At 37.7% G+C, this 26,928-nt stretch overlaps 2 protein-coding genes across 3 annotated transcripts; both read left to right on the top strand.

Moving 5' to 3' along the window:
• Positions 1–14,941: 14,941 nt before the first annotated feature.
• LOC110937439 (non-specific lipid-transfer protein C6) lies at positions 14,942–16,439 on the top strand. Of its 2 annotated transcripts, none has more exons than XM_022179860.2 (3): positions 14,942–15,362; positions 15,769–15,912; positions 16,149–16,439. In XM_022179860.2, the coding sequence occupies exons 1-3, from the start codon at positions 15,038–15,040 to the stop codon at positions 16,259–16,261; spliced, it is 582 nt and encodes a 193-aa protein (XP_022035552.1). In that variant the 5' UTR covers positions 14,942–15,037; the 3' UTR covers positions 16,262–16,439. The 2 variants fall into 2 exon arrangements, with proteins under 2 accessions (XP_022035552.1, XP_022035551.1); XM_022179859.2 differs by having other exon boundaries at positions 14,943–15,362; positions 16,143–16,439.
• A 5,414-nt stretch (positions 16,440–21,853) lies between these two features.
• Positions 21,854–22,597, top strand: LOC110933975. The gene is made up of 2 exons (XM_022177173.1): positions 21,854–21,858; positions 21,967–22,597. The coding sequence occupies exons 1-2, from the start codon at positions 21,854–21,856 to the stop codon at positions 22,595–22,597; spliced, it is 636 nt and encodes a 211-aa protein (XP_022032865.1).
• The last annotated feature ends 4,331 nt before the right edge of the window (positions 22,598–26,928 follow it).

Raw genomic sequence — 26,928 nt, 5'->3', positions numbered from 1 at the left:
TACAATACCACCTGTTGATGCCGCAAAAAGCTACAGAAAAAGAACTGCGCCTGCAATAGAAAACGAAGAGGACCCTTGCAGGCACACAAATGATATGCTTGATTTCAGTGTTGACATGCCGGAAACTTCACAATTGAACCTTGTGATGGGAGTTGGAACACAGACACAGAAAATGATGGACTATTGCAACACTCATGTTCAACTTTCTCCTGGTGTAATATATGGTTCTGAACAGCAACAACGATAGGCTTCGAACATCAATAAACGGGTATGCCGATCAATATTAATTTCATTAATTTTTACATACAAAACCTTGATGATATTATTGTACCAAAAATATTACAGAATTTGTTGAAACGAATGACGAGTAACATTAAAAAATATAATGCATTTGTTCAAATTGTTCAAGAAATGAACAACTTGGTTTCGGATGCAAAAACAAAGTGTTTTTGGGATCAGGAGATTATGCAAGTGTGTAAGCAGTGGGAAGACACGCTTCGAAGTACACCAGTTTGTGTGCCGCCTGATTCGGTTCGAGAGCCTCAATCTGCAGCTTGTGATGTTGATCAAGAAGCTATTGCAAATGAAAAATGTCGAGGGGATGTAGAAGCTCAAGAAGTCATAGCCAATGTTGTTGACAGTGTGAGACACATAGAATCAGAAGGTAAAACATGTTATTTCATATATACATGCGATTTCATGTACACATGCGCTTTCATATACACATGCGATTTCATGTATATATTTGAATTCATATACACATGCGATTTCATGAATAGCATGTGATTTTGATTCTGGCTTATTTAACTTCAAAAATTTGTATGTAGGACTACTGTAACCAGATGATGGGGGAATAACAGAGACATGTGATGGAGAGTAACAGACACCTTTATTGCAAAACTGCAAACTGTGGAACTGGGTGTATACGTTTACAAATCACAAGTGCATGGTAAAAACTTTTATTACAATATAAAAAATAACAAAAGCTTTTATTTTTTAACTACCACTCTGTTGCAGAAAGTGGTGAAACTGCGATGGAAGCAGCAGTGAACTTAGTAGAGTCTACACAACACCTTCCAGAAAAACATACTTCCACCAGTACAAAATTTTATTACAATAAAAAAGGGTAAACTTTTAACATTTTTTACTAAAACAATTCAAAACACGCTTGCAGATTCTGGGCCAAACAATGGGCATATATCTGAAACCGAAGTGGAAGCAATTAATTTAGCAGATACTACATAAGAGCAACCACAAGAAAAGGATTCGGGTATCAAAAGTGAAAGAAAGAGACGTGGTATGCCCTTTGGTGACAGCTGAAGAATTGCAATCAGTTGAGTCACTTTTGAGCCTGGCACCCAACGTGGTAGTACACAAGGGAAGGAACCCAGGTAGGGGGAAACAGGTCTCAAATCCAGCTGAAAAACAACCACCTGTAAAACAAAAAGCAGGAAAAAAGGGACGTGGAGAACAAAAAAACAAGGAACCAAAGTCTTTAAATGAACTCCTTTATAAAACAATAGAACTCGCAAAAACTCGAAATAAGAAAAGGTATGCAGACCTTAGAGATGCGTTCAGTTCCCCTTTTTGCAACAGAGTGGTTAATATGCATGAAGCACTCCTAGATCATGAATTGAGTGTGATTAGATACACATTTGGTACGCTTATGGGAATGGAGTAAGTAAACAATTAGATCAACTAAAAACATGTATATATATGCTCAGAAAATTAATTATATAATGTTTGCCTAGCAGATCAGTATTTTACCGATCAAAAACTGGGGTTTACACATACAAAGCAATCTCCGAAAGCTTCTACAGAAATCAATATGTAGCAGCAAACGGAATCGATGCATTTGTGGATGTGCTCAACCTTGAAGAGAAGAAGAGTGATAGAAAATCATCACCGTACAGACTCTTCTTGTATAGTACAATGATGGTATGTTTCTGATTCTGGACCAATATGATTTAGCATTTTCATGTTTATCTAAACATTTTCGCATGGCATATCCAACATAAAATCGCATGTTCAGTAATTTCTCATACATATGTAAGAATTTCGCATGTAAAAAACATTTCAGAAATTTTGCATTCACAATTAAGCATTTCGCATGTAAAACATTTTCACATGGTAATAATTTCGCATGTATACTCACATGGTAAATACATTACTTGACCTTACTTGTGATTACTTAACATGCAGCCAAATGTCATGTATAATGATAACTACACCGACAACCAACAGCTAAACGTATTTACCAAAATTTTTGAAGACATCTTACAGAAATATGAGGTAAAGAAACTTGGATTAGTTGACCTCCTGTTTATTCCAGTACTTCAAGGTGATCATTTCTAATGCATGTGCTTCCACGTGAAAACCGGCCAAGTTGAATTGATTGACAACTCAGCAATTAAACAAGAGTTTGAAGAAAGATACAAAGGACTTCCAGACACTCTGGTAATACCAAATTTGTTCATATCCCTGTTATATTTATGTAAAACTACTGACACAATGTTGCTATGTTACAGAGAAGGGTACTGGTTTTATACCTGCAAAAGACCTTAAAACAACACAAGCTATCAAAAAGCTTGAAGAATCACCTATAGAAAGAAAAGAGATGGAGTGGAGAACTCTTACTAACGGAGTTGATTGTGGAGTGTTTACAATGCAACATATGGAAACATACAAGGGGAAAACACCGTGGATGTATGGGTTTGTTAAAGAAGATGAGGTAAACAATAGACAAAATTCACAAGTCCATCTCCTGAGACACAAATATCTTAGTAAGATTATTCTATCCGAGTACAAGCTGGAGTGTCAACGAATAATTAAAGAGACAAATGCATTCGATAAAAGGCCTAACAGAGACACATATATGAAACATTTGGATGTAAAAATCCCAGAGAGGTTGAAAGCATACTTTCAAAGGCCAGAATAAACTTGTTTGATGTTGGATTATTGTACTTATTACATTAGTTTTTTTGATTTTGAAATCGCATATTTGAAGTATTTGAAACATGACATTGGAAGACTTATAATATGTGAAATATGGAAACATAACATGCGAAATTATATTCTACACCATAACATAACATGCGAAAAAGGGGAAACAAGAAAAGATACAAGTATAAAACTTACATGTTTTATTAGATAACCACTTGAACAGAAAAAGTACAAAGATAAAAATCAACAAAGTCATTCGAAAGATGAAAGAAACTTCATTTTCATGTCCAGCGAACATCTTAAAATAGTTATTGCATCCGCCAGCTCTTTCAACTGCTTCTCATCCCTCTCACCCAGATCAACCATAAACATAACAATGATTTCTCGAAGACTACTCACTTGCATCTGAGAAAGCAAGTTCACAATTTCTTGTCTTCTCTTCATGTTTTCTGTTACACGAGAAAGACTGGTTTCCAACATCTCTTGACATGAGCGATCCTCTTGAATTTGTTCTTGAATCCTTTTCCTCAAAGCCTGTTTGATACTTGAATCAGAACAGGAGGCAGAAGAGGATGTTGAGAGATCTGCCATTTTTTAGAAGATAAGAAATAAGTGGTTTGAGATTGGGATATAAAGAGAAAATTGTATATGAAAACAAAAAAACATTGTGTACTAAATTATTGAACTGAATTATTGATGTAAGGCCCTTTTCATCTACATAAATCTGTATAAAAGATACATGCGATTTATGTAACTTAGGCATGTTTTATAAAATAATGAAAACAACATGCGATTTATGGTACATTCTATGCGAAATCACATGTTATGACTTCATAAATGTGCGAAATGTTGGACTCAAAACATGCGAAATTAACATTTTGATCCCATGTTTATACATGCAATTTATGATATAATAAACATGCGATTTGTTAGACTCATCACATGCGAAGTTAAACATTTTGATTCAATATCAGTTACCCTCTAATACATTAAAAAACTTCCAATCAATTACTATCAAACACCAAATCATTAAACCGAGTATAAAAAAATAAGAACATTTAAACATCTGAATTACGAACTTACTATTAGAACACTCAATTACAACATTTGAATTTTGCAGAATTAGGGTTCCTATCTTCCTCAAACGTAACTTTGTGCTCACCACCCAATTGAACATGCTCAATGACGAATTCAGCATTTTGGAAATCGACATCTGTGTTTCGTCCGGTGCTGGATCCGTTGAAAACAACAATCAATCAAACCCTAATATCAAACTGATATGAATCATAATTACAGAGATAGTTGTGTACCGAACTCGTGATCTGCTTGCTTGTTGAAGGAATTGTCTAATTTGCCATATGCTGATTGAAAGGATTGTCTGATATACCCTTATGTAGGAAAAATGAATCAGGGATACGTGTAGGGCTATTATCATCACGTACGTAATGTATGATTAGGGATTTGTATTCTACACTTCGTCTATATATATATATATATATATATATATATATATTAATCAACCTATGGTATCTAAACGGAAAAAAAATTGGGGACCCTTCTAGAACATGGGCCTTGTACGGCCGCCTACCTTGCACATCCTCTAACTAAAGGTACCCCAAATATTCTTGATAATACACTAAGTTTGTACATCATTTTTCAGTTATTTGAATTTGGTTATGCAATTATTAGTCTTGTCAACATAGAGTAAACTGCCATTTTGGTCCCTGAGGTTTGGTCATTTTTGTCACTTTAGTCCAAAACTCAAATCTTTTAAATCTAGATCCCTGTGGTTTCACTTTTATTGCCATTCTGATCCAAAAATGAAATCACCTGATATTTGGCTAATAAAATCATGTTAGTTTGTCCTTTTCCTCAGGGGTAAAATGGTCAAAATAAATTTAATATTATATATATATATATATATAGTTAATTGCCATTTTAGTCCCTATGGTTTGGGTCATTTTGCCAGTTTAGTCTAAAGGTTTCATTTTTAACATCTGGATCCAAAAAGGTTTCATCGTTGCCATTTTGGTCCAACTGACTTAACTCCATCCATATCTGTTAAGTCTGCCAAGGGCATTTTTGTCATTTCGTTTTTCTTTTTATTAACCCTTTTTTCTTTATTGCTTTTTCTTTTAAATGAAATGACAAAAATGCTCTTGGCAGACTTAACAAATATGGATGGAGTTAAGTCAGTTGGACCAAAATGGCAACGATGAAACATTTTTGGATCCAGATGTTAAAAATGAAACCTTTGGACTAAACTGGCAAAATGGCCCAAACCACAGGGACTAAAATGGCAATTAAGTCTATATATATATATATACACACATCAAATGAACATGAACATCTTGAAAAAAATATTAACATCTTCAAATGAACAATATGAACATCTCAAACAATAAACATCTGCAATTGGAAATATGAACATGAGATCTTCAAAATAAAGAATACAAATTCTGGAACATGAACATCATCACAAATTTGATCTTAAACACCATCTTCAAACCTTATTTTCGAATTCCATCTTCATAACCACCACCAACATCATCTCATCATTTGTTTCGAATCTATACAACAACCAAAAATTGAAGAGCTTAAATCAACCTAAATCATCTCATCCACCAACATCATCTCATCCAACTTCAATCTAAATCTCAGATTCAAGAACAGCACCAAACATCATCTCACCTAAATCTCCGATTCAAGAACACCACCAAACATCAACTCAGCTCAATCTCAGATTCAAGAACACCACCAACACCAATCTCAGATTCAAGAACACCACCAACATCAACTCATCCACCACCCTAACACCGCTGTCATGACCATAAACATCGCCGCCGCCGCCCCTAATTCCGTCGCCAGCCCTTTGCTCAGATTCAAGAACAAACACAACCAACATCATCTCGCGGCTCTCTCTCTCTCTCTCTATGGAATTTTTCTCTCTCTAGAATCTAAAGTTGTATGGGTGGCTAGGGTTTAACACCGCTGTCACCACCATAAACGTGGTGCTCAGGCCCACTTGCCGGTTATTTAATGTTGTTGGTCGGAAGCTAGATCTGCGGTGGTGTAGATGAATGAAAGATCTTCTCTGTAAAGTACCAGTTAATTCCCAACCGCCCTATCTTCTTCTCAATCGATGGTGCTTGTGGCCATGTTTAGGAGGGTTTAGAGAGAGAGGGGGTGAGATTTTCTAGGCTTGATAAAAAGTTGTGATGTTTGTGTGTGAGAAACCTGACTGGTTTTTTTTAGATGCTTGAACACCTACAGATCCATAATCCATTTTTGGGATATGGGGCAATGGAATCCAATTTTTGGTGTATGGAAACCATTTAATTTAATTAATTTAATTAATAATGTGTTATAATAAATTTATATTGACCATTTTGCCCCTAAGGAAAGACAAATATCAGGTGATTTCATTTTTGGACCAAAATGGCAATAAAAGTGAAACCACATGGACCCAGATTTAAAAGGTTTGAGTTTTGGACTAAAGTGACCAAACCTCAGAGACTAAAATGACAGTTTATTCTGTCAACATATTAGACAGTGTTGTCTTTCATTTACGTATTTTTTTGCATCATCACAAATTAGATTTGAACAGCGGATTTAGGATTTAACTTTAGTTATGACAATGAATGCAAAGAATTAGTATAATTTGAAGAGTTATCACTTCGTTAAAACTCGCTCTAACTCTTTAAATCGTATACAAAAATATGTGTCCGTATCATGAGTATTTGTGTGTTAGAAATCATATACAAAAACTTACGTGTCATCATATTTTCACGTGTCAGAATCCTAAGCAATTTTTTTACAAAAAGGGTTTTGTTTTTAGAATCCGTTTTGAGTCCAAAAGGATGAACATTAGCTTAATTTGTGGGGTCAACTGCTCAAGTGTTACTGTCTTAACCTTGTTCTATGGTTGTGATCTCAATCAGGGTGCACCAATGCCCCTAGGCTTGATAGCTTGGCCGACCTAAATGAGCTTTGGATAGAACAAGTCCACAAGAGATTCAACATGTTTATTTTAGTCCTAGATAGTCATCCAAAGCCTTTAAGAGATTTGATAGTAGTCTTTCTATCAAACGAGCTAAGCTTTTATGAGATGGTTGCCCGTTGATCAACCATAACGGTTTTTTCTATACCGAGTCTTGAGAACCACCGTGGTTGTGAAACTCGACCAAAGTATTCACATTATTCTAAAATTGATGGTTAAAAGAACCGTACATGAATGATTATAAACTTGTAAAATCTTAAGGTATTGTGTATTGACTGAGAACCATTTAAAAGTATATTATATTATTTTATAAATCAGCTAAATGATTTGGAAATCCAACTACACATCCAGCCCTATACATAATCACCAATGGTATCAATCACAACTGCCACACCTAAGTTGGTTCACCTGACCCTTATCTAATTCATCTAATTATTATTTCATTACTCGACAAATCACCATCTTTGATTATTTGGGTTGTTTTTTAAATATAATATATTAAGATTTTGTTTCTGAACCTCAAATGTATATATACATTTATATACCTCAGTTCAAAACAGAATTAATTTTAAGTGTAATCTTAAGAAACAGATAAACTTTTATAAGAGTAAACTCCTTTTTGAGTTCCTGTGGTTTATGTATTTTAACCATTTGAATCCAAAAACCAAACTTGTCTTGATTTGAGTCTCTGTGGTCTCTAATTTTAAGTTTTAACCATTTGAGTCCCTGTGGTCTCTAATTTTAATCATTTGAATCCAAAAACCAAATGTTTCTAATTTGAATGTTGTCTACGTTTTGGATTCAAATGGTTAAAATGCACAAACCATAGGGACTCAAAAAGAACTTTACTCCTTTTATAATTATATCTGCTTCTAATTTGATACCAGGATGCCGGTTTTTTTTTTTGTTTTGTTTTTTTTTTTTTTGTCAATCTAGACAACACTTGCATTAGTTTACACGGTTTCCTACTAAAAATATTGTATGACGTTCAATGTTACATAACCAAAATTTAGCTGAACTACAAGAATCACTTAAGAATATGTGCATAGTGCTTCATAAAAAAAAGTAAATTTGTAAGATTATTTATTTTTATCTTTCCGCTTCTATTTTTCTCTCTACCCTCTTTTCGACTCTCTCTATTGCGTTTAAAGAAATGCGAATATTCACATGCATATCCGGTATATACACATGTGCATATCGATGAATAACTTTAACATATTGATATACAAATATGCATACGTGTGATATACAATTTAACCGGACATAAAATATGGTATAAACACAAATATGTACATATATGTATCTAAAAAGAATTATATATACAACTGTTTTGAAAAACACATATATAAACGAGTTAATAGCCAAAATGGTCCCTGTGGTTTGCTCACTTTTGTCACTTTAGTCCAAAATCCAAATTTTTTAAATCTGGGTCCCTGAGGTTTGCATTTTTTTTGCCATTTTAGTCCAAATTTCAAAAAAGTCAAATTTTGTCAAATTTTTTACTGAATTTTGTCTTTATCCTTATTTCTCACAAGGGCAAAATTGTCATTCTATATTATTATAAAGCAATTTATATTAAAGAAAATAAAAAAACCCCTTAAAAGCCCCCTGTATCGATTCAAAACCCTCACTTTCCCCATCATCTTCTTCCTCACCTGCTTCAGACCCTAACAATGGTGGTATGCACATGTGGAGCTCCGACGCAGCTTCGCACATCATGGACCACACAAAACCCAGGTCGTCGATTCCATCGTTGCAACAAACCTAAGCTAGTAAGTCGATTAAGTTCCTTTCCCCAGTTTCATCTAAACCTAACCCTAAAATTGTTGATGTTCAATACAGGGGCAAAGTTGCGGTTTCGTTGCTTGGGCTGAGCCGCCGATGATTCAGAACCCTGCTGTGATGATTCCTAGGCTGTTGGACACCATCAAGAAGCTTGAAGATAATGCAATCGTAATGTTTAACAGGAACAAGAAAGTTGAAGAAAATGCAATAAAACTGGCAAAGGAGAACAAGATGCTGAAAGTAATCATAGGGTTAAGTTGGTTTTTGTTTATGGTTTACTATGCTAAGACTAGCTAGGATGTAGGTTGTGTTACTTTGGTTTAGGTGTTTCCTGCTGTTGTTTATGTAAGTCTTTTGTAATGTATTTTGGTTCATCAGCAGGTTATGTAATGGAAGATTATATAATGGAATGTAATTTCATTGTAATTTGATTTGATTGTGTTGAATGAAGGCTGCACTTGTCCAAATGACAGAGCTTTGACCAAATGACAAATTGTCGAAAGTGACCAATTGTCCAAATGACCATATTTTAAAACTGCAAATGACTAAAACTGCAAACACAAACAAGACCAAATGATTCAAAAGTTAAACTGCCATACATACCAAGTTTTACCAAGTTTCCCACATGTTCACACAAAAGATACATGACTTAATAACTAAAGTTAAACAGTTTGACATGCATACCAAATCAGTTTGACACAAACTGTTATCATAACAGTTTGACACAAACTGCAAAAACGTCAATTGATCTAAACTAAAGTTAACCTAAGAAGCTTCTGTTGCTGCCCCATCCTTAGCTTTTGAAGACTGACCACAGCTCCTCTTGTTATGTCCAACTTTCTTGCAGATTTGACAAGCCAAAGAGTTCCTCTTCCTGGATAGCTTTCCAATTTTTGAGAGTGTGTTACTTATATTTTCAACCACCACTGCAGCCTTGGCCTTCCTTTTTTCCTTCTTTTTTTTTACTGTGATGCAGCCTTGGCCTCTGCTACCTCCACTGCAGACTTTTTTCTTTTCTTTTTTGGCCTCCCAACCTCCCAATGTTTGCTTGGTATTTCTTTCAGCCAATCATGTAGAGCTTTGTCCTTATCAAGCACTGCCTTCATAGACTTTTCAAACTCTGGTATTGTTGATGCAGAGGCACAATTCCACAGCAGGTTTTTTTTTTCATCTCCACTCCATTTTGATTTCATATTTTCGTGTATATGTCTCAGGTAGTATCTATGCTCTGCACTCGGATACACTTTAGACATTGCAGGAATTAACCCCTATGATTATAGTCACAAAACAGATTAACAATTTAATAAAAAGAGTTTAATAACAGTTTAATAAAAAAAACAGAAAAAGAGCTTAATAACAGTCACCTTTTGCCTGTCACTTATGAAAGTGAAGTTGCTGTTAGATTCCAGATCCAGATCTCCACCTAGACACTTAAGAAACCACGTCCAACTGGCAGTTGTCTCAGCCTCCACCACTGCATACGCAACAGGGTAAATCCCATTGCTGTCATCCACTCCTACTGCTGTCAGAATCTGGCCAGGGAAGGGCCCTTTCAAAAAACATCCATCAACCCCTAGTATAGGTCTTCCTATTAGTTTGAAGCCTGCCTTCATTACACCTAAACAAACGTAGATCCTCCTGAACTGCCTTGTTGGACTGCTAGGATTGCAATTTGGCTCAACATCAATCTTAACTGTGCTACAAGGATTAGATCTTAGTAGCTCCTCACCATAATCCCTAAGATTCTCATATTGTGCCTTATAATGACCTTGCACTCTTTCTGTAGCCTTCATCCTAGCCCTAAAAACTTGATGCAAAGTAACCTCCACTTGATACTTCCTTTGTAGATTTTCCTGCAAAGCTTTTAGTGGAATCCCAGGGTTGATTTTAACAGTTTGTTGAATCTTCTTAGCTATCCAAGCAACTGTACAAAGTTTAACATCTCTTGTGTTCAAACATTCATGCTCATTGTGGTAGGTTTTAACAACCCAAGACCCTGCCTTTTTCACTTTTGAAACATACAATAACCAAGGGCAAGTGGGTGGTGTATTCTTTTTAGGGTTAGAAGTTGAATTTCCTGAATTACCCTTTGATGTTCCCACGTGTGTGGGCCCATGTGCCTCTTTGGAATTTCCAGAATTCTCCTTAAATGCAGGTTGTTGGGAGCTGCCTTCATCATTTACTTCACAACTACTCAGTTTTGGAATCCCACCTATACAAATTACCTGAAGTCTGGTTTTATCATTCCTTGTAATGTGTAGTTGTCTCCTTGTCTCAATCGCATGATTCTTGACAATCAACTTTACATCGTCCTTTTCAGCAAATGACTGGCCAAGATAAAAGGGATCTTCACCTGATGTTTTGCACCTTTTCTTCTTTTTCCTAACACTCCTACAAGCTTTTTGAAGAGGAGTGTCAGCATCTGAATCTGTTACACTATCAAAACCATCTAAATCCACATGGTCATCTGAATCTACATCATTATCTTCTTCACATTCTTCATCAATCTCTACACTATAATCGTCAACTAAGTTATCTTTGTCGACTATGTAGTCTGAATCTTCATCATCATCCTCTTCCTCACCCACATTATCAGCTCTGTCTTCCTGACCAACCTTCTTAGTTCTGTCTTTCCTAGGGGTAGTTTTAATGGCTACTGACTTTACACGTTTCCTAGGGTAGTACCCACACATTCAGCCTTTTCACTTTCACTTTCACTTTCACTTGTAGTCCCTTCATAAGCCCCTACATAACTACTATCAGTTTTATCTTCATCATGCTTACCACTATCCTCGTAACTATCTTGTTCACTCAAATCAACATATTCAGGTTCTCTTTCATCATTTTCAGGTTCTCTTTCATCATTTTCTACATCCTGTTTAGGATTTTTCCTAATATGTTGAATATAAAGATCAAGCACCTTGTTTGTTTTAACATATTGAAGCAGTCTAATGAAATCAGTGTTACTGCCTAAGGGCCTTAAACCTAACATTAAATCTTCTCCTGGAACCCTAAAATGGTATACCAAAACATCCTCTTCAGAATAACCTAACTCTACAAGCATATCATTCGACATCATCAATGATAAGAAGTCAGAATCCACCTTGTCAATGTGGTCTACCTGACCCCCACTGTAGTCAAAGTCATCCTCATCAGTGAAATTATCTCCATGATGAAGTCTCAGCGTGAAAAATCCAGGTCGATTAGCTGTATATTGACAAAAAAACTTTTCAGAGATCTATTCAACTGACTTTGCCCTTACAATTTTGAAAGAAAAAACATCAAATACGTACCATATTTTACTTCAGGATCAAACGTTGTGCCTTCTCTTCGGATGCACAAGTTCCAGTCTTCGTTGTCATCCATTGTCAGGGTTCGAGTAGGAGAAGGGAAGCTGCGTCGATGGAATCGACGACCTGGGTTTTGTGTGGTCCATGATGTGCGAAGCTACATCGGAGCTCCACATGTGCATACCACCATTGTTAGGGTTTGAAGCAGGTGAGGAAGAAGATGATGGGGAAAGTGAGGGTTTTGGATCGATACAGGGGGCTTTTAATGGTTTTTTTTTCTTTAATATAAATTGCTTTATAATAATATAGAATGACAATTTTGCCCTTGTGAGAAATGAGGATAAAGACAAAATTTAGTAAAAAATTTGACAAAATTTGACTTTTTTGAAATTTGGACTTAAATGGCAACAAAATGCAAACCTCAGGGACCCAGATTTAACAAATTTGGATTTTGAACTAAAGTGGCAAAAGTGAGCAAACCTCAGGGACCTTTTTGGCTATTAACTCTATATAAACCAACACATTCATATGCAAATGTGGCATGGAACATAGACCTACACAACAGATCTAATTATCTAAAAAAAGATGTGTATGTAATATGCATATTTGCAAGTAAAATGTTGAGCACAACCACTACATATATGGAAATGTGCATCCTACACGTATCATGTGAATCTTTGTCGTATTATATATACATGTGCATTAATTGTCATCTCTATAATCATTTCCAAATTCTAGTTGGGTTGCTCAAGGGAAATGAAAAGAAGAGGTGAATTGTGAGGGAGTATGAACACAACAATCTTAGTGACAACAATCGTAGGTAGCATTCTATCGTCTTTGGGAAACGACGATGGTATAGGTAGGGGCGGCAATTCTTGACATGATCCGTCAACCCGACCTGACCCGTCACGAAAAAAACAGGTTTGGGTCGACTAATACGGCCCGTTTAAGAAAACGGGTCGGGTTCGGGCTGACCCATTAACCCGTTTAACTATCTAGGAAAAAAACTTTTATATTTGTGTTTTTATTTAATCTGTTTCTCTTTTACATGACTAATTATAATCATGTTAGTTTTGACACATTATATTTTTTACTTTTAACAGTTATACTCAGCATTATGTTATGGATAACCCACTTAAAATCTAACAACTCATTGTAAATCGTCAACTTGTATGACTCATTTAAAAATACAGGTTAAATGGGCCGAGTTCGGGTTGACCCGCATTTATATATGTGGGGTTCAGGGCTGAAATCTTTGACCCGAATAATAATATGGGTCAGGTTCAGGTTAAACATTACAACCCGCCAACCCATCAACCTAACACGATTAACACCCCTATATAACACGTCGCTTCTTTCGAAATGGGGATGGCGTTATAAAACGGAAAAAAAAAACCTCCTTTGGAAAAGAATTATTGACGCGTTTCACTTTAGCCGTGTGGGATGGGAATGCATTCCTTTTAAGAATTCTTTTAGTGGTGTTTGGAACAATATTGCCAAAGTATTTATTAACACGAAGGTTTGGAGGATTTTCTCTTCGAAACTTCATGAAAGGTAAAGTGGGTAACGGTAAAGATATTGCGTTCTGGCTCGATCCGTGGATCTCAAATGAACCGCTTAAACATCTTTTTCCGGATTTGTTTAGGATGGAAATGGATAAGAAAAGTTTGGTTGCGGACAGGATTAAAGTTCAAGAATCGGGTCGGTCTTTTGAGTGGAACTGGAAGTCGGTTTTGACCGATCAAGGGTTGCGGGACAGTTTGCAGCAGTTGACGTCTGTTCTCGATCAGGTCCAGCTATCGGATGAGGCCGATAGGTGGCGATGGGAGTCTGATCCGGCCGGTGCATTTTCTGTGAAAGCAGTTAAACGTCTCCTTCTTTCGGATAGTGGTACAAACAACGGGTACATTATGGAGTGGTGTAATTGGATCCCTTCAAAATGTAATATCCATGCTTGGAGGTTGGAAATGGATAGGATCCCTACCGGTGTAGCTTTAAGGAAAAGAAACGTCCAAGTCGGTAACGGTTTGTGTTCTTTTTGTGGTGAGGACGAAGAGTCTTCTGATCATCTTTTTATAGCGTGTTTTGTGGCGTCGAACGTGTGGAACGGAATAAGTTCGTGGTGTAAAATCCCTAATATTTTTGCCTTCTCGATTAAGGACCTTGATTTTCACAAGGTCCTTGCGGTTAGGGGCGAAGTATAGAAGGGGTGGGAGGGGGCGCCCGAACCCCCGAACTTTTCGCTCAGTAGTGTCATATATGTAGTTTTCGTATAGAAATTTTTTATTATATACGTTTTCGACCCCCCAGTTCTATAGAAATTTTTGGGTATATACGTTTTCGACTCCCCCGTCATGCGGGTCAAGCTTCGCCACTGCTTGCGGTCTCGAAGAAAAAGAAGGAGGCGGTCAAAGGCATTATCAGGATAGCGTGCTAGAGTTTATGGAGAGCTAGGAATAATTTGGTTTTTTCTAATACCCCTTTCAGGATAGATAGAATCATTTGTGAGGTTAAGGCTTCGGGTTTTTTATGGTTTGCAAATAGGTCTAGATTCAAGGGGTTAGAGTGGGGTGAGTGGAGGTCTTTTGTAAATATGTAATTTGTTGTTTGGTTTTTGTTCTTTGGTTGGCCCGGTTTGAGTCGATCGGTTTGTGAATGAAGTTAACTTTCAAAAAAAAATCGAACTATTCGGTAAATTCTATAAAAATTTAGTTAGCGACTCCCAAGAATGCTCTTTGGGCATGCACATTCGGTTAAACATCATTCTTACATGTTTTAAAACCGTCAATATCAAATAGTGGAATTGATTTTTCAAACAATTAATTTTTATTACTTTCAATAAAAAGTTGGCTACCCAAACGGCCAAACTATATATTATATTCAAATCAAATCCCAAACTCTCCCCCTATAAATACATTACATTAATCACACAAACCATCAAGCACACTTAATTAACCACAAACACACACACATTCAATCTTTTAGTTGGTGTTAATTAAAAACCAATCTTAGCTAGCCAATGGCTCTAAAAGGGGAACAAGTTATGGGTGCAGTCCTGGTCCTAATGGTCATGGTTTTGGGTGGAGCCCAGGCTCAATCAAGCACCTGCATCAATGCACTCATGGGTTTGTCTCCGTGCCTCAACTTTGTAAGTGGGAACACGTCTACTCCTTCACCAGCATGTTGCTCGCAGCTCTCGAGTGTGGTCCAGTCACAGCCGCGTTGCCTTTGCTCGTTGCTCAATGGAAATCTCCCCAATATCGGTGTTACGATTAATCAAACTCTTGCAGTCACATTACCTGGTGCTTGTAGAGTGCAAACTCCTCCCATTAGTTTGTGCAATGGTATGTTTTTTTATTTAAAAATCACCAAAATGACCATCTTAACCAATGAATTTTAACAAAATAGTCTCGACTTTTAAAGATTTATAATTAACCAGTGTTTGACAAGTGTCCCTTGGCGCAACAGATCCATTCTTTTGCGCCATGTCAAAATCTATTGCGTCTGCGCAATAGAATGTGCCATGTGGAAGCTTCTGTTTGGCTGAAACAATTTCATAACTAAAATAAGAAAAGTCAAATGGTATTTTTGTAAACGGAAAAAAGTCTAAGACTATGTTGTCAAACTCATCGGTCAAAACAAAACGGTCATTTTGATGATTTTCCTTTTTTTATATTTATTAAGATGAATGATTAAAATAAGGCTAATGTTTAACATCTTAGTAACTTCATATATATTATTATTTGGTAGGTGTTGCTAATGGGCCTGCTGGTGCACCTGCTAGTGCACCTACAATTGCCCCGACCGGCTCTACTGACTCGCCTACAGACCCTTCAGAAGGAACGCCTGAAGTTCAAGCTCCCACTGCGCCATTAACACCAACTACACCTTCAGGTAATTCATATGCTACACCATCGGTTTTTTATATGGTCGTTCAGGTCAAAACCCGGCTTGATCGAATTGAAACATATAAAAGAACATGAACCAGACTGGTCTAAATTGTTTTTATTGGTCTGCTTGCAATTTAAACCGGTTTAATCCCAAACTAGATTTGAGCCGTCAATTTGTACTAAAATCTAGAAAAGTTCAAAAATTTTGAGCTCGTTAAAACATTGAACTTGTAGGATCAGGATCAGGATCAAAGGCAACGCCATCGACAAACAACAAGGCATCACATGGAAGCAAATTTGGAGCACCAACTTACCTTCTGCTTCTCGTCGTCTTCTTTGGAATGAAACTATGAGAATCATGTTGTGATTGTTAAAGAGCTTGTTGTTGGTTTCTTTTGAATTTCATTGCATAATTTTTTCCATTTGTTTGCATGTGTGTTTAGTGTTTTGATTTGTTTTCTGTGTAATACGTTAAATCTTGTTTGATATATAAACACAACATATATATGATTGGTTTTTGTTTTACTTTTATATCATGTTGGGATTGTTATATCATGTTCTCCACTTTTAAAAATTATAATCAATGCTTACATGTTATCAGTTATCTCCTATAAATATGTAAATATTGCAAGACTCCTACTTCAAAACTGTTCAATGAAAGTCCAACCGGTCCTTGGAATATAACATGTGCTAGAGGGAATATAACATCCGAAAATTTAAAGTTGTATTGTATTATCAAATAACTAAATAACATATTGGTAAACTTAATATCCGAAAATATAAAGTTGTATTGTATTATCAAATAACTAAATAACATATTCGTAAACTTAACATTTAAAAGCAACAGAAGATTTGGAGTGACCACTTTGATATGTTATTTGACTATTTAAGACAATTTATGAGACTTAAAAAGTGTTGTAATCAAAGCATTCGTAAACTTAGACTACAAGGTATGGTGATGGACCATCCTTGGAGGATGATCCGCCACGTAGGCGACACGTCATAGTCCTCCCAAGGATGGATCATCCTCCAAAACTAGGGGGCATGGGGGATGGTCCTAGTCATAATCTTCCACCACTTTTATGTTTTTTTTTAATCTTCTAATTTTTTTTAACATTTAACAAATAAAGTAACAAAATATTTTCATCAATATTAAAAAACATTACATAAAATTAAAAAAAAAACATAAACTTAAAAAAATAAAGTTAAAAAAAAAAACTTAAAAATATCCTAATATATTAAAATAATCTACTAGTCTTCGTCTTCCATGTCGTGGCCGAGTTCGTTGGGAGCGTTTGTTCCAAATGTACTCCACCAAGTCCGCTTGTAGGTTGTGATGTGTGTACTCGTTACGTAGAGCGAAGGCGTTCAAATCTTGTTGTTCCTCACTAACTGGAACAGAATTTCCAGTAGACGCGTTTTCATCGTACTCGCATATCGCTCTCCCTTCGTCTTCAATGATCATGTTATGAAGGATGACACAAGCGTACATAATGTGTCGTAACCTCCTTGGTGTTTGCGAACGTGCTGGATGTGAAATGATGTGCCATTTTTTTGTAGAACACCAAAAGCCCGTTCAATATCTTTTCTTGCACCCTCTTGAAACTTTGCAAACTTTTTTCTTTTGTCGTCGGTCGGGTGCGGGATAGTTTTAACGATTGTCGAGTACGTTGGGTATATCCCATCGGCTAGGTAGTAACCTCGCCTGTACTCCACCCCTGAAACCGTAAAGCTTGTGTCTGGACCTGTACCCGCCACTACATCATCAAAAATCTGTGACTGGTATATGATGTTAAGGTCATTGAGCGAACCAGGTAGACCAAAAAAAGCATGCCATATCCAGAGATCCTGTGACGCAACAGCCTCTAGAATGATAGTCGGATGCCCCTGATCTCCCCTAGTATACTGACCTTGCCATGCAACTGGGCAGTTCTGCCATTGCCAGTGCATGCAATCAATGCTCCCGAGCATTCCTGGGAAACCATGTCTCTGTTCGTGCTTGATATAATTTTTGAACGTCGTTTGCGTTCGGTTTCCGCAGGTATCGCTTGCTATACAATTTGACAACCCATTGGCAAAACTTGTGCAAACATCGACGTGCGGTTCTTTCAGACATCCTAATGTACTCATCTAATGCATCGGGTGCGAAACCGTATGCAAGTTGGCGAATGGCCGACGTACATAATAGCATCCTCTTCCGAAGATGATGAATACCACACGGACGAAGACGATGAAGACATAGAAGAAATTGAAGAAATGGAAGAAACGGGTGAAGCCATGATAATTTTTTAGCGAGAGATGTGGTGGTAGCGGGTAAAAAATGGTACAAAATATGAAGAGTTTTTATAAAAAGGGAAGAGTGGTAATAAAATGTGAGAGAGAATGGGTTGGTAGAGAGTGAAAAGTTATGAAAAAAGGGGTTAAATATGTGAGTATTTATAAAAATGGAAGTGAAATGGGGTGTTTTTTGAATTATAGCCGTTAGTTTTTAAATAATTAAAATTCTGAATTTAATTTTTTTTTTCAAACGGTCAAAAGTCTTCGGTCCCCACACCTTTTTTGTCTTTTAGTGACCGTCTTAAACGTCGCAACTCGGACGTTGGCGACGTGACAGGGGGGGCGGCACGGTGTGCCCAGCGGCGCCGGACCGCGACGACCCGGGGACGGGTGCCATACCGAGTAGCCTTAATATTTAAAAGCAACAGGAATATCTTGGAAGTTCATGGGGAATCGGTGCAGCCGCCTTTTGTTAATGTTCCAGAGAGAGAAGAGGTGGGGCCGCCTTATGATAATATTTCAGAGAGAGAAGAGGATAGGTCGGTTAATAGTTTGGATCAACATTTGGAGCAGGATGGGCCCAATCCAGATATTAACCGGCCCAGTTACATTACTTTGAGGCCCAATAGTGTTTTATACAAAAAGAAAAAGGCCCAAGCCAGGGCTATTCCTGACCTTAATCAGGAGATTAATAACTCCGGTAACTCTGACCCATTCAACCTGGAAGAAATTTCTAGATTAGAGAGGGAGGGAGCAAAGGGTAACGCTCTTGCCTCGGAAGTCGAAGCTAATGGGGGATGTCCGGCGTCAGCGACGATCCCTGAGGAGGCTCAGAACCAGATTGATTTTGAGAAAGAAGTGGCCGGTACTATGGAGGTAGGTGCTCGTTTGGGATCTGTGTCGATGGGTTTGCTAATCAAGTGAGAAAGCTGGTAAGTGGGGAATTGGCTAGAGATGGTTGCCAATGAATTACATCTCGATTAACATAAACGGAGTATTGGATTCTCGTAAAGGGTTGTGGATCAGAAATTTAAAAAGGAAGGTCAAAGCTGATTTCATTGGGATCCAGGAGTCTCATCAGACGGGTCTCTCGGATTTTGCGATTCGGAGGTTCTGGGATATGTCTTCTATGTCTTATGAAACGGTTGATTCGGTTAGTAGATCAGGAGGCTTGGTGTCTATCTGGAATCCAGAGGCGTTCAAGGTAGATCAGGTATCGAAAAATCCCAAGTTCCTTCTTGTTTCAGGCACTCTAATGGGCTTAGATTCTCATGTCAATGTTTTAAATCTCCATGCCCCTAACGACCCGGGTCAAAGAAGAGCTATGTGGCTTGTGATCTCCGATTTAATTAATTAGTATGTTGGGGCCTGGATCCTTTTGGGTGACTTTAACGAAGTCCGGTCTGAAGATGAACGGGTAAATTCCAGATTCGATCGCGGTGCTTCTGATGCTTTCTACGGATTTATCTCATCTGTTGGTTTGCTTGAATACCCGATGAGTGGGGGTAAGTTTACTTATATTTCCGGGCACAGTGATGTTAAGTTAAGCAAATTGGACAGGTTTCTTGTCAATGATGTGTTCATGAGTTCGTGGCCTAATGCTAGTGCGGAAGTGCATAAAAGAGGTTTCTCGGACCATTGTCCGATCTCTTTATCATGTGCGGTAGTTGATTTTGGGCCTATCCCTTTCAGATTTTTTAATTCTTGGTTCAGTGAGCAAAAACTTTCGGATATTGTTGTCTCTATTGTTAATTCAGCGGGTCTTGGAAGTGATTCGGGGGTGTCCCTGGGTAAAGATGTTGTCTTATCAACTATTCTGAAAAACATAAAGGCTGAATTAAAGAAATGGAGGAAGGAGGTCTTGTTAACCAATAATAAAGAGCTGAAATCTTTGGAGGATTCTATTGAACTTATCGAAAACAAAGCCACTGTCAGCACGCTATCGGCTGATGAAAAAAGTTTAAGAGCCGAGCTCCGGGTTAAAGTGGACAGGCTGAAATCTAATTTTGCTAAAGATATTCAGCAAAAAGCCAGGGCAAACTGGGCGAAATACGGAGATGAAAACACTGCATTCTTCCACAAAATTATTGCGATAAACACGTCTAGAAATAGAATCAATGGTTTAACTTTTGGCGGTCAGCTTATTATGGACCCTGTGGCTTTAAAAGAAGAAATAAGGAAGTGGTTTAAAAAGCAATTCTCCGAACCGATAAGGCATAGACCCGACTTCGATTTCCAAGACATGCCCTCTATATCGGAGCAGAATAAAGTTGTTCTTTGCGATAGATTTTCTGAGGAGGAAGTGCTTTTGGCTGTTAAGAACTGTGATGGCGGGAAAGCCCCTGGCCCTGACGGCTTTTCGTTAAAATTTTTCAAAGTATTCTGGGATATTCTTAAACCTCATATTATGGCTTTTATGCAGGATTTCCACAAGAACGGGACTCTAAGCCAAGGGTGCAATTCATCTTTTATTGCATTAATCCCAAAATTGTCTGATCCGCGGGAGCTGGCCAACTTTCGGCCGATTTCTTTAGTCGGCTCGTTGTACAAAATTTTAGCTAAAGTCTTGGCGAACAGGATAAAGCTTGTGATCAACGATTTATCCTCCCCTTCCAAATCGGCCTTTGTGGGAGGTCGTTATATCTTGGACAGTCCGCCCGTTCTTAACGAAGTTGTAGCTTGGGCAAAGAAATCCAAAACGAAACTGCTTATCTTTAAAGTGGACTTCCAAAAGGCGTGTGACTCAATTAATTGGAGATTCTTGTTCCGTATGATGGAAAAAATGGGATTTCCGCCAATATGGGTCTCTTGGATTAAAGGTTGTCTTAGTTTCGTGTGGGGGTCTATCCTAGTAAATGGGTCGCCGACTAAGGAGTTCAAATTCAAAAGAGGGCTAAGGCAAGGTGATCCCCTATCACCTTTCCTTTTTGTCATAGCCATGGAAATTATAAGCCTATTTATGAATAGGGCTTGTGATTTGGGTATTTTCCAAGGATGTCAACTTCCAAACGGTGGGCCGACTATCTATCATCTGTGCTATGCAGACGATGTGATCTTCATTGGTTCATGGTCCAAGCATAATATTACTACCTTGAATCGTATGTTAAGGTGGCTCAATCTTGTCTCCGGGCTTAAAGTGAATCGTCATAAAAGCAAGATTTTCGGGATCGGGGTTCCCGAAAATGAGGTCAATCAGGTTGCGGGTTTGGTAAAATGCGAAGTTGGCTCTCTTCCTTTTATGCACTTGGGGATCCCAGTTGGAGTCAATATGAAAATAGCAAGATATTGGAAGCCGATTATTGATAAATTTAAAGCTAAACTCTCGAAATGGAAAGTGAATCATCTTTCTTTTGCGGGGCGGATGACCCTCGCCAAGTCGGTTTTGGGAAGCCTCCCGTCCTATTACCTCTCGCTGTTCGCTGCTCCAAAATGTGTCTTACTTAAACTTGAAAAGCTTAGAAGAGACTTTATTTGGGGGAAATCGGCCTCGGGTCACAAGATGAGATGGCTCCGCTAGGAATTTTTGATTAAATCCAAAAAAGCAGGAGGCATGGGCTTAGGGGGGATACATGGGTTTAATAAAGCGATGCTTACAAAGTGGTGGTGGCGGTTCAAAGAAAATCCGAATCAGCTGTGGGTGAATGTCTTACGGGCTATTCACGGCAGTAATGGAGTAAACTGTTCTCAAGATTTTATTCCTCAAAAAAGACGATTCCGGGTGTGTGGAAGGATATAGTCGCGGTCGAGTCTGATCTTGCTAAAATTGGGATAAACATTAAAGAGAGGCTGATCAAAGATGGGAAACCTGGAAGTGGAGTAGTGATCCAAATGGTTCCTTCTCTGTGAAACAGGTCCGCGCTGAGATTGAGGAGGCCAGCCGAGATGATTCTCCCGAGCCTGTGTCTTTTGACTGGAATCCATGGGCTCCTCCGAAGACTAATTATTTACTTTGGAGAGCTTTGTTAGGAAAAATTGCCTCGAAAATGGGTCTGATTCATAGGGGTGTGCAGCTACCCGATACCCGATGTCCTCGGTGTGGTATATATGACGAAGACCCGTCCCACATCTTCGTTAATTGTCTTTGGGCCAAGTCGATATGGTGGAATATTTTGTCCTGGTTGCGAGTCTCTTTTCCGTTGAACATTACCAACCTTTCGGATTTGATTGGTTACATCAAAGACAGGTCGGGTGCTGCTCTTTGGAAGAAAACAGTTTACACTGTTATTCTCGCGACGGTTTGGAGGATTTGGCTCGCTAGGAATGATAAAGTCTTTGAGGATAATTTTATCCCTATCGCTAAATTGGTGGATCAAATTAAAGAGGACGCTTATTTATGGATTTGCAATAGGTCGAAGCTCAAGAAGCCGAAGTGGGAGAATTGGGTAGCTTTTGACATCTTAGATATGTTGTAATCCACTTTGTTTTGGGGTTTCTGTTTTGCTGTTTGCGTTTGTGTCGTTTGTATTTTCAGCTTCTTGCTGGCTTTTTATATATATATATATGTAAAGCGTTTGCCGTTAAAAAAAAAAAGCAACAGAAGATTTGGAGTGACCACTTTGATATGTTATTTGACTATTTAAGACAATTTATGAGACTTAAAAAGTGTTGTAATCAAAGCAATACACCCAATATCTATTTATACCAACACATGGAGGCAAAACAATCCAAAAATATTCAAAAAAAAAAAACCCGGCTATACATCCGTTTGAAAATGACTCATCTTCCCCCAATGGTAATACCAAGTTAATCGATTATTTTGGGTTAGAATAACATGTTACTAAGTGGTTCTTGTTCTAAAATCTCCAAACATGTGTCTAACCTATAGTTTTTTTCTAATCTAAATCGGTTCCTAGTGTACCAATTAGGGCAATGTATGTCGGCTGTGGAATACCAGGCTATCCTCAAGTACCGGCTGATGGTACCGCTTTTCCCGGTTGATGACCCCTGTCCTGTATGTCGGAAGTCTTGCTTGGATTCTTTTGGGGAGCATGCAATCCATTGCTGTCACACCCCGATTTCCACGTGTCACCGGTGGGCCCGGTGTGGGGTACAGTGACGTAGTTGGCATCGTCATAGACAATCAACACAATATAATGATGCACAGCGGAAGCAGAATAGATACATTTCAACTTTAATTTAAAATGACATAATAACATCATAAGTAGTTGAAACGGATCCACAGGCGGATCAAATAAAATAAGATAAAAATTGTTCAACAGATATTTTGTCGTCCGAGCTTGCGAGACTATAGTGGACGCTCTTAGGAAACAGCCAGCCTATTTCGTATAGTACCTGCACTTAACCTTTTGGGAAAAATACGTCAGTTTACACTGGTAAATACAAATCAACCGACTCATTTTGAAAATGATTGAAAATTTATTTAAATGCACAAGGCATAAATATTTTTATTAACTTGGGATATTTATGCATTATAAACTTGTGAACGAATTACATGCACTCGTATCTTTGGTGGCCCGGGATCTACTGTCCGGGCTAAAGATTAAATGACACACCACATTAAAGAGTTATACACGCCGAGTGTACGCCTACACCCCGTGCTCTGGTCGTGGCCATCTCGTAAGATAATGCCAAGGATATCCGGGACACGGTCAATAACCCCCCAAAGCCTAAAGTAAGACAAGACTGTTTAAACGAGTCGCACAAGCTATTCAAGACTGTACACCCATAAGGTGCAGGACTTGTGCGCCCGATCAAGCGGTATTTTAAATACCGTACCCCAAGCCCGTATAGGGAAAATAAGTCAAAATGTATTTACCTGAGCAAGTATGTAACACAAACGGTAAGTGTGGTAGCTTTTACTGGGCCTCCTAATCTGGAACAAAGGTTTATAATAACCTATTAGATTTCTAACGGGTCTTTTATTTAAGCCTAAGCTTTGACCGGTTAGTTTTAAAGATGATACGGTTTACGCACGATTAAGCGAAAGACCGGATAGAATGTGATTTAGACCCGACAAGTTTGAATACTTGTATAATATGGGTATACTAAATACATTCTGGATTTTAAGATAAAAATGATAACGTTTGACCCGTTTCGGTCAATTTACGCAAACTAGTTACGTAAACCGAACCGAACGCAAAAAGGGCGTTACGGGTAGCCAAAAGAGTCAAATGCAAGTTTCCTGAGATAATATGCTTTAAATATGATATAATATCAGTAAGTTATGTTCTATATTGCCCGGAATAATTTTAAACTCAATTTATGCCTTATAAGGGTATTTTGGTCATTTAAAAGGTTATAAAAGAGTCAAATTAGAAATCTGAGATTCGGGTCTGGTTTATACAGTAAATATACTTTATTTAATATGTTATAACAGTAGGGTATGACCCATATACCAAACTTAACATTTAAAATCAAACTATGCACCGTAGGGGTATTTTAGTAATTTCACAAGGGCTAAAACTGCCAAAACTGGAAATCTGAGTTCATATACTTATACTTACTGTTATATATGAAAATATGCTAATTACATCAGTAGGTATAAGTCTTATATGTTTAAAATGAGTATAACGCTTACTATGCGTTAAAAACGCTTAAAATACGATTTAACGCCGTTTCCGGGTTTTCAAAATAAATCTGGGATTTTTATATTTCCAGAATACTTAAAATAATTTATTTAACATATCAAATCAGTAGGAAAAGGTTTCGGGTCAAAAGAATGCATAAAACTCATTTTATGGCCTAAACGGTCAAAACCGACATAAACCGAAATAACTAGGCGATCTAAGATACGACCAGCCAAAAATTAAATAAAAATCATCTAAAATCCCAAAATATTATATAACATCAGTGGGTAAAAAGTTTTGTATCAAAACGTGGCCAGAAATGGGTTATACGCGAAAAGGGCCGTTTATGTAACTTAAGAACATAGTTTTACGCTAATGGCCATAACTCAAAATCTGGACCACCAACTGATCCGAAATTTTCGGTGCAAGTTTATATATTAGAAATAAAGATTTCTACTCTTTCACTTTTCTAAAAATCACGTTTTATATCAAAAAGGGCAAAATAGTCAACTTTTAAGCATAATCGGAAACATGCAATTGAACCGGCTAAACATAGACTCAAGCAACAAAATTTCCAGAGAGTTTTACCAAAATAAAAAGTGGTCAAAAATACTCTCCAATACAGATCTCAAACATGCATGTATGAATCCGAATCGATAGTCTACGAAAAAGTCGTTTTACAAGACTTTCGGTTCCGATTCGTATTTATACTAAAGATTGTCGAGTTGATCATGGTAAAACACATTCTTATATTCATTATAAAGCTATTTATGATGATCAAACAGATTGCATGTCAACAACATTCCCATTTAAGCTATTTTTCACAAAAACCATTTCTGTTGACTTTTTAGAAACAAGTTTGACTCGACAATTAGCATGCATGTAGTGGGAATCAGAGAATACCCTTTTGAGGGTTTGTTTCCCACATAAATACCAACATATATCTGGTTTCAATTTGAGAAATGACTGAGTGAAACTCGTTTAATCAGAAAGTCAAAGTGTATGAACAATCAGTTTGACTTTTACTAATAATCGATGCAAGAACGAATTAAGGACTGAATTAGAAGCTTACAAAGGTCCTATTGATGCTTAGTGAACACTAGGATGCTGCCTTGTCGTTCAGATATGCTCCAGAATGCCTTGAGAGCTTTTGCAAGTCTTGGGTGTTCTTGTTCACAATTGTAAATGTCAAGGAAATGAACTTTTGATCAATTTAAAGCTGAATTCAGGTGTTGGGAGGAGGTTACTGTTGCACTAGGCATGCAAGGATGCTTATTGGAGCAATTGGAGGTGGAATGAGCTGGTTACAACTTAAAATTCGGGTCAAAAATGCAAAATTCGCGAATTACTGCACCTGGCAGTCTCACGCGGCCCGCTTGGGTCTGTCCAGGCGGGTCGCCTGGCCTCTGCTGCTGTCAAACAACTTTCAAACATTGACAGCTTTGGTCCCTGAACTTGTTTGCGATGTTTCGGCTACTTATCTTGACCCGTAAACCCCAAAACTTGGTTTTTAAGAACCTTGGGACATTTACCAACATGGTAATGTCCTCGGATAACTTTGCGCTCAACCGAAAAGCCCTGAAATTCGACGTTGACGCTTTTAGTCCCTCAAGTACGGTTTTGGCCATAACTTTCTCATACGTTGACGAAACTTCACGAAATTTTAACCACATATTCTAGTGAGTATATTTTAGCTTCTCAAAGCTTCGGGTCTGCCAAAAGTTCACTCAGAGGTATAAATTAAACATGTTGACACTTTTGGCCCCTATAGTTTGCAATTCCTCACTTTTGTGCAATTTCCGCGTCGTATGATCCATGAACCATCCGTTTAAGGTTATAAACATTATGTAGGGTTATCATAGAGTCTATTTATCCATTGTTGACACTTTGGACCCTTACGTTCCATAGTTTTCACTGTTTGTCACTTTTAGTCCCTCTAAGTTTGTTTTCACATACCGGAACCTTATGACACGTGTCAAAACATTATTGGACGAAATTTTTCGAGGTGTTACATCCTCACCCCCTTAAAAGAAATCTCGACCTCGAGATTTACTGAAACAAATGAGGATATTTTTCTTGCATCGTGGATTCCACTTCGCACGTGTATTCGGGACCTCTACGGGCATCCCATTTGACCTTAACAATAGGCACGTGCTTCCTTCGAAGCTTCTTTACCTGTCGATCCTCAATCGACAAAGGTTTTTCCACAAATTTCA

The sequence above is a fragment of the Helianthus annuus genome, chromosome 4 (genome assembly GCF_002127325.2).
Source record: "Helianthus annuus cultivar XRQ/B chromosome 4, HanXRQr2.0-SUNRISE, whole genome shotgun sequence".
Taxonomy (NCBI): Eukaryota; Viridiplantae; Streptophyta; class Magnoliopsida; order Asterales; family Asteraceae; genus Helianthus; species Helianthus annuus.
Note: the sequence above shows the minus strand (reverse complement) of the source record. Positions and strands in the feature narration are given on the sequence as shown.